At 42.5% G+C, this 7,965-nt stretch overlaps 1 protein-coding gene across 1 annotated transcript; it reads right to left on the bottom strand.

Moving 5' to 3' along the window:
* Positions 1 to 875: 875 nt before the first annotated feature.
* On the bottom strand, positions 876 to 4,036 carry MAX2 (RNI-like superfamily protein). The gene has a single exon (XM_087664304.1). The coding sequence runs from the start codon at positions 3,620 to 3,622 to the stop codon at positions 1,100 to 1,102; it is 2,523 nt and encodes an 840-aa protein (XP_087520430.1). The 5' UTR covers positions 3,623 to 4,036; the 3' UTR covers positions 876 to 1,099.
* Positions 4,037 to 7,965: the final 3,929 nt, after the last annotated feature.

Here is a 7,965-nt window from a genome sequence, read left to right on the forward strand (position 1 = left end):
AACATAATTTATCCTCCAAACTATTTATATTGCCATGGACACAAAGTGACAATTCTTATGACCTCCAGAACAGCCCTAGTTTTACCTTACAGACAATGGTTGAGAGAAGGAATGCAGCCAACAATGTTACAACTATGTGAAAAAAGCTTTGCAATACCCCAAGTAAAGATCGCACTTCCAATAACAGAAAAGTGTAGTGGTAAATGTAGGCCTATAATGCACAGATAAGTACAGGTAACCGGCATGACCACACTAATTTGACATGTCATCTGTCATACTGAGAGTAGCAACAGACTTCACGCAATGCAATGACTGGCAATGTCTTCTGCCATATAGATGCAACAGATGACTGACTCTTAGTGGCACCTAGTGCTAAAACATTTGGATACTTGATACCTAAGTCTATACAATGCATGTGCACTTCAGTAGAGAAGGGACTCTAGAAGTAGATGAAGCCTACTGAACAAACAATTAGACCTGTCAGAAAGATAATATAGGAAGCTATCCTGACTCGGGAGGCTCAGCAGTAGATGTCCTAAAGCACTTTCCAAAACGACTAAAAGTTGAAAATCGAATGAAAATTTTCATTCCCACAGACAACCACCTTTCTAAGCTTCACCCCTACAAGATCTTTCTCTGAAACATTCTTAAGACAAGTCCTTTTCATCAGCAATTTAGAATATTTCCAAAACTAAAAAATAGGTGTGTGAGACACGTATAGCTAGTCCAAACAGGAAGTCCTTGAACACAAAACACGCTCTATTTGGAAACTACTGTTATAATATCCTGCTTCCCCTCTAGGGTGAAAACTCCCACTGTATTCTCCCATGCACAGACTTCTTCATCTATGAAAAGCTACTTAACAAAGAAAGCTCTTATAAGATACTGCTTTATCGCTTGGGTGGAAAAACCCTGTTTATTCTTCAACTGTGACAAGCTGTTAGGGGATAAGGATGTGCTGAGGCACGAGACTCCAAATGATTATAAGGGGAGGAGGTAGCACAAAGCTGGCAAGCCTGACTAGCCTGCCGATATTTGATCAAAATGCTACTCCAAAGCTAAAACCCCATGCACTCAGGCATAATAGCAGGAGTGCATATCAGTCTGGAAAACCTCGCTCAGCTAGAGCTACTTCAAACCTTTTACAGGCCTCAGGTCGCATTTCAGTGTTTGAGTCAACTTCTGGAGCAGGATAATAATCTATCCGCAACTGCACATCTCTGAGGTTTGGGCTGTTAAGAAACAGCCTCAGCAAATGCTCATTTATTGTTCCATGGAGGGTAAGCTTTCTCAACATTGTGCACTGGGATATGAGTCCAGCTGCAGGCAGTGAAAGTCCTCTCCTGTTGGCATCTCTGTCTTGAGGAGGCCAGTAATCAAGCTGCCAAAGCTTCAAATGATCAATTCCTTGAAGATACCATCTCTCCCACAAACTAAGCTCCATATGACCTGCTGGAGCACTGAGGGCATATCCTACTATGTCACTACAATCTAATGTGAGCTTCGATAACATAGGGTAAGATGAAAGTGTTGAAATACCACACACACGGGTTTTGGGCCTGGGACACAATCTTGAATCCCCTTCCACCTTCAGTCTGATCTCATGCAGTGATGGGCAAAACTTCAGGCCCATGGCTGGTAAAGGTGACAATAACTCACTAAGAGGGATCCATAAGGAGAGTGACTTCAACTTAAGCCATGCTTTCTCTCGAAAAGCAAGCGAAAGCTTGGGGAAGAGTAGTCCCCCACACCCACTGCTAGTCTTCCCATAGTGACCAGCTACCACAAGTCCATCATCTGGAATAATTTTTCTACACACACAACTGGAGTGAAGGCTGCTGCTTGTTGTGAGGAGATCCTCTGAAATTCCTTTCAGATTTACCGAAGCTGCATGTCCTGTGTACACTTCTAGATTCCCTGAGACTGCATGCTCAGTGGTGTTAGCTTCTGTATCAAAAACAGAGCGATTGAGGTCTATACCATCTAAAACACCACCCTTACAACCATGGTCACCATCTACTTTATTGGATTCAAGGGAACATATTGAGCAGCCATTATTTGTGACCCTTGGCAATATGCTTGTGATGCTGCCAGCATTCCTCCCATAACGTTCTTCCATCTCTCTATCTGTGAGATTGTTATCTATTGAGCAGTCAAGATGCAAATGTTCAATCGTTCCCTGAATAGGTTGTAATGCCCAAAGCACATCAGCTGCGGTAATTTGCAAGCAGCAGGATATGCGAACATCTGTCAGAGTTTCACTAAGCTTGGTTGTTACAGTGAGTAACCCAAACATAGAAACCTCCTTGCAAGATTGCAGACCCAGCTTGCACAGGCCAGAGCATCCAGATGCGATTCCAACCATGCCCATGTCATTAAGATCAGCACAGTTTTTTATCATCAACTGATTAAGCCCTCTACATAATGCAATCCCATCAGGCTGTGGTCCCCTGCACAAACCATGAAAATGGCCGAGCCGCAGAGATCTTAACCTCTTGCAGTGAGAAGCCAGCACTTCTAACGCTGGCCCTGCATCCTTCATATTTTGAGAAAGCACAAACTCAAGCTCCTCTAGCAATGGAAGAGCTTGAAAGATGCGCATGAGTCCTTGACTGGTGATTTGCACGTCTTGTTCAGTAAAACCTTCCTCCAGTTCACCCCTGACATCATCAACAGCTGCGCTGTCAATGAGATGCAACACTTTAAGCTTCTTGCAAGTATTGCCTAGCTGCAAGATCACAGGATCACCAACACAATCCAAAAAGCGGGGGTCAAATACCAAAACTATTCTCAAGTCCTCCAAATTCTTACAGGAGTTAACTATCATTTCCAATTCAGACGCCTTAAAACCCTCAACTGATCCTTTCAGTAAGTTGAGACTTCGGAGATTTTCGGATACAGAAGGTTCTACTGCCAACGCTGGAGGTATGTCCTCTGTCCAGCAGTAGAACTGTGACACGTCAAGATCCTTGAGAGACTTGCATGCCTGCATAAGATAGTTGAACTCCATGCCTAAACCACTTGCTTCTTCTGGTAAGGTCGGCCTCTGATGCCATCTGACAAGCTTCAGAGAATGCAGTTCAGGCCAGATGCAAGCCACCATTTCTATATCTCGAGCATCACGAGCATACACAGTCATGTTCTTAACACGGGGGAATGCTAGTTTCAAGAGGTGCCCTATTAAGAGGGCTCTCTCTGGATTCGATTGGAAGAGGGAATGGCCCCAGGGGGAGCAGCGTGAGATATCTAGGCATTCGACAGCTTGAAAAGATCTTGGAATAAGGTAGAGATCATTGATATTGCCTCTCAAAGTGAGGTTGAAGCGCGTGGCTCTCTCCAAGCTGTACCAATCTGAGCAAACCAAGGCCATAGAGTTGCGGGTGCGAGGGTCCAAGATAAGGCTGAAGATCACGGCCAGGATGGGCTCGGGGATATCGCTGATACTTGTCTGCGGCACAGAGAGGCGTGGCCTCTTGGCATTGGGGCGACTCTCCCAGTCGTGGAGGATGTCGAAAGGGATGCGCGCCCACCGCGAGGTGGTGGCAGAGGACGGCGGTGAGGACGGAGGAGGGGGGTCCCAGGCATCCAACGGTGGAGGATTCAAGGCTGTAGTGTCCTGCATCTCCCAAAGGCACCATTCCCCACAATTCCTTGGCCTGCTGCTGCTCCTGGCAGATGTGGATGCTCCTGTTGCTGCTCCCGGCAGCAGACACGGATGCTCTCTTACCGCTCTTTCTGGTACTGTCTCGCTGTCTTGCTCTTCTTCTCAAATGTGCGGAGCCACCATACCCCCCGAAGACTGATGATGGTCTGTTCTTCAATGCAACCAGAGCCTGTCAAATCTGATGCTCTCTTCTGCAGCAGCCAGTGCCATCGTATCGAATGACTACATCGATTGAGAACCCCGTAAGGAAATCTGTTTGACACTAGAAGACCACGGAACCCTATTTTGGGTTTGGATATGAATGAATCAGGCAACAAGAAGCGTCTTCATACACTCTAGACAGTGGACACAGACGGAGGGAGAAGGTGGGGGGGGGGGGGGGGGGGGGGGGGGGGGGTATACCGCGCCGTGTAGAGTCTGGACCACAGCACAGGGACCGGGGGCCCGGGAGAAACAGAGATGGATCGTGGCCCACCTCATAGCGTCAGGACTCAGTACCCGATGCACCTCAACACTGCTCGGTGCTGATGCAAGTTAAAAAGAATCATAGACATTCACCACATGGGATGGGACATTGGAACTTGGAGCTGACCCAATATCCCTTTTAATTTCTTGATTAAAATTTTCAGAAAAGAAATTGGCTTCTCTGCATTTTGTGATCTCTATGGAAGCCTCTGTCCTATCCCCATATTCCTTCCAAACTTAAAAATTCATTTAAAAAAATAAATGAGCTTTTTTCTGCATTTTGTGATCTCCATGGAAGTCTCATTCACCTCATAAGGGTGCTTCACACGATGCCACCGGGCCTCTTTGGCACATGCGTTTGGTGGACACCGGCTGTAAAGTTTGAATTCATAGGGTAAAGGGGCCAATAGAGTGTCAAAGGTCCCCCATTATATCTTTTTCTTTTTCAAGTGAATAGTTGAACTATATACATCATGTGAGTCAAATAAAAGTCTTTATCATGAAAATGCAATTATAAATTAAGTGTAAGTCTTTATCATGTAGATGCAATTATAAATTAAGTGTTCATACAATAGTGACAATGAGGGGACAATGAGTGACACCAAAGGATGCATTATTTAAAGTTTTACACAATCCAATATAAGAAAACTTACTTGGCTCAATTGTTCAACTCAAATTTAGCTTATATGTTATACATTCTAATTTCTATTGTTACTTTAAGTGGCCTTTAAAATTCTATATTTTGTGCAAAACTATTGCTAAATTGAGGCGGGATGCATTTTGCTTTTGGGAGGGAGTCACCTTATTGGCCCCTTTATCCTAGCTTACATATGTTCTAATTTCTATTGTTACTTTAAGTGGCCTTTAAAATTCCATATTTTATGTAAAACTATTACTAAATTGAGGTGGGATGTGTTTTGCTCTTGGGGGGGGCGGAGGGATGTGCTGGCCCCTTTACCCTAGCTTATATATGTTCTAAAAAGAGACGGTTCATATGTTAAATGTGTTATGTTGGAGAAAATTTGAAAGGGTGAGAAGTGCATGCGTTGTTGGCATGTTTGGTAATCAATCTCTAAATCTTCCCATTCATCATACTAGCGTTCCATGCGTGCTTTGAAGAGGCGAGCAAAGTTGCCGTGCAGCTCAATAATCCATTTCTCCTCTTACTCTCCCCTCTTTCCCCTCTCCATTTCCAAGTCGTTTCATTTCTCCCTCTCCCTATGCCCCCCTCCCTTTCCCCTCGAATTCCCTATGTCTAGTTATTTTTCTTTGTCTCTGTCTCTCTCTCCCCCCTAATTCTCTCTATAAATCTTATTTCTCTCTCTCTCTCTCCCTCTGCCTTTTTTTACACTATTCTCTCTCATCTTATTATTCTCTCTCTCTCTCTCTCTCTCTCTCTCTCTCTCTATATATATATATATATATATATATATATATATATATATATATATATATATATATATATATAATCTCAAGTAGAGAATACTAGACATACATATAATCTCACCTATACATGACCATAAGAAAGCACATGCTTACATCACGTAATATTTAGAAATGGCTCCCTCCCTCCCTCTCTCAAAAATCTATAAAATCTCAAGTAGAGAGTACTAGACATACATACAATCTCACTTATACATGACCATAAGAAAGCACATGCTTGTTTTGCGTAATATTTAGAAATGGCTCTCTCTCTCTCTCTCTCTCTCTCTCTCTCTCTCTCTCTCTCTCTCTCTCTCTCTCTCTCTCTCTCTCTCTCTCTCTCTCTCTCTCTCTCTCTCTCTCTCTCTCTCTCTCTCTCTCTCTCTCTCTCTCTCTCTCTCTCTCTCTCTCTCTCTCTCTCTCTCTCTCTCTCATCAAACTTAAAGCAGCTTATAAATTTTGCAGCAAAGAATGTCAGAAATACAAACAATATCTTCCATGCATTGTAACGTACCTGACTTGATTACGTGACAAGTAACGTTTTAGTTGTCGCCTAAAGTTTACCTTCCAGGTGTCACCATCCATACTCTAACCAAACTGATCGGATTTTGTCCAACCAGCTAACCCTAGGTCTACCCCATAGGGGAAGCATCTTATCGTTACCCACGGAGAACTGACCTAAAGGTTCCTAATTGACCTCATAGCCACCTATCACCAAAAAAATAACTCACATTCGAAGGTGTCCTTCGAGAGGCTTCTTGTCCGGAAGGAGCAACTGCTATTACCCTTGATTCATGGAGTACAACACTTTTTTCCAATAGCAAACTAAAGATTTATGAAACCCCTAGCAATGCTCTAACACAGCCATTGTACATTTCCCCTAAGATAATTTACAGTTCGATTCTAAGACCAAACCCTAGGTAAGTCAGTGAATCGGCCCTTCCTAGAGTTTCTTCCTAGCGTTTGTTTTTGGGGAAACCTCTCAGCTAACCGAGACCACCCTACCATAAGACTGGATTTGTCGGGGATCTATTCACTCACTTCCCTTAATGAAGTTTCATAGTTATCTAATTACCTACCACATTACGTGAAACATATAAAAACAGCTTCATTATTTAAAAATCCCTTTATGCACAGCTATTCGTTTGCGTAATTTACTCACGGACATACAAACAGACTAAAACAAATTCATTGATTATATTCCATAATGTGAGTTTTTCTACCCATACATGAGAAAAACAACAATTTCACGTGTTGCCTCATCCGGCGCATTTGCACGTTACCAATATCAAATCCACCTATAGCTAGCGTTTTTAGGTTTCCCAAGTAGAACTCGGGCCATACAAGGAACCAAGTAGTTCCTAGGTACGTAAAGGATTTACTAGCTAGACCCCCCCCGGCACCCTAACCACCTTCTACTTAATACAATCCCTACTGGGAGACCTTTCGCCATCGGAGTTGGTGTATGCTTCCACGGCGGTAAAAACATCCCCACTTGGTATGGGGATTCAATACCTATCCTTGGGGGAGGTATAGGGCTCCTCAATTTATATATGTTCCAATACTTAATTCAATCAAGATCTAATCTGAAAAATCACAAACAAGATTGATATCTTCAAGAAATTATGACTTCAAACACTCATGCAACTTTCAAGTGTTGATTAATCTCGTAGCAATCGACCTTTGAATTTCATGCAGTGAGCTCTTCCTCTTGGAATTTAACTAGGGTATCTAGATTTTGGGGTTCCTAACTTCTCAGTTTAAGGTTTATGATAACATTCTTGTAACCAAGTTTCTTGGCCTTAAGTCAATTTCTTCAACTTAGAGATATTTCTTGTCTTTAAAATCTTCTATCAAACCTTCTAGATTAAAACTATATCCTTGACTAATTTCTTCGAGTTTTTGTTCTTAATAAATTCATCTTGAAAAATTCCTCATGATTTCTCTTGAATTCTAGATTTTCATAGTTTCCATAATAGTTTCTAGTCTATAAAATGTTATTATAATTTACCAAGTGAACACTTTAAGATCACAATATTTCTTAAGATACTTATCCTATTTCTATTGAATTCGGATATAAATTTTTAGATAAACATGTGGTATCGCGATTGGTAAAGGGTTGTTATCCGCGCTTGTGACTTTGTTGGTGGCTCCCGTGTTTGCAACTCCAACCATTGCTTCCACGTTAGTAGGGTCACTCGTGATTCCCACTTTTGAATTCTTTTTCTTTAGGGCCATGACGGAAATATGATTCGTAGAAGGAGAAGAGTAGGGTAGTAATACCGGCTAGCAAAAGTGTAAGACTCTTGATGATGATGATGGTTATTGTGGGATTCAATGATGTAGGCCTTGCGAACGGTTCTTCTTGTTTCGTGGAGAGCAATATTTCTCTCTCTCACACCTTGGCAAGTAAG

This window comes from Lygodium microphyllum, chromosome 23, assembly GCF_053477565.2.
Source record: "Lygodium microphyllum isolate KBCC chromosome 23, Lygodium_microphyllum_v1.1.10, whole genome shotgun sequence".
NCBI classification, from domain to species: domain Eukaryota; kingdom Viridiplantae; phylum Streptophyta; class Polypodiopsida; order Schizaeales; family Lygodiaceae; genus Lygodium; species Lygodium microphyllum.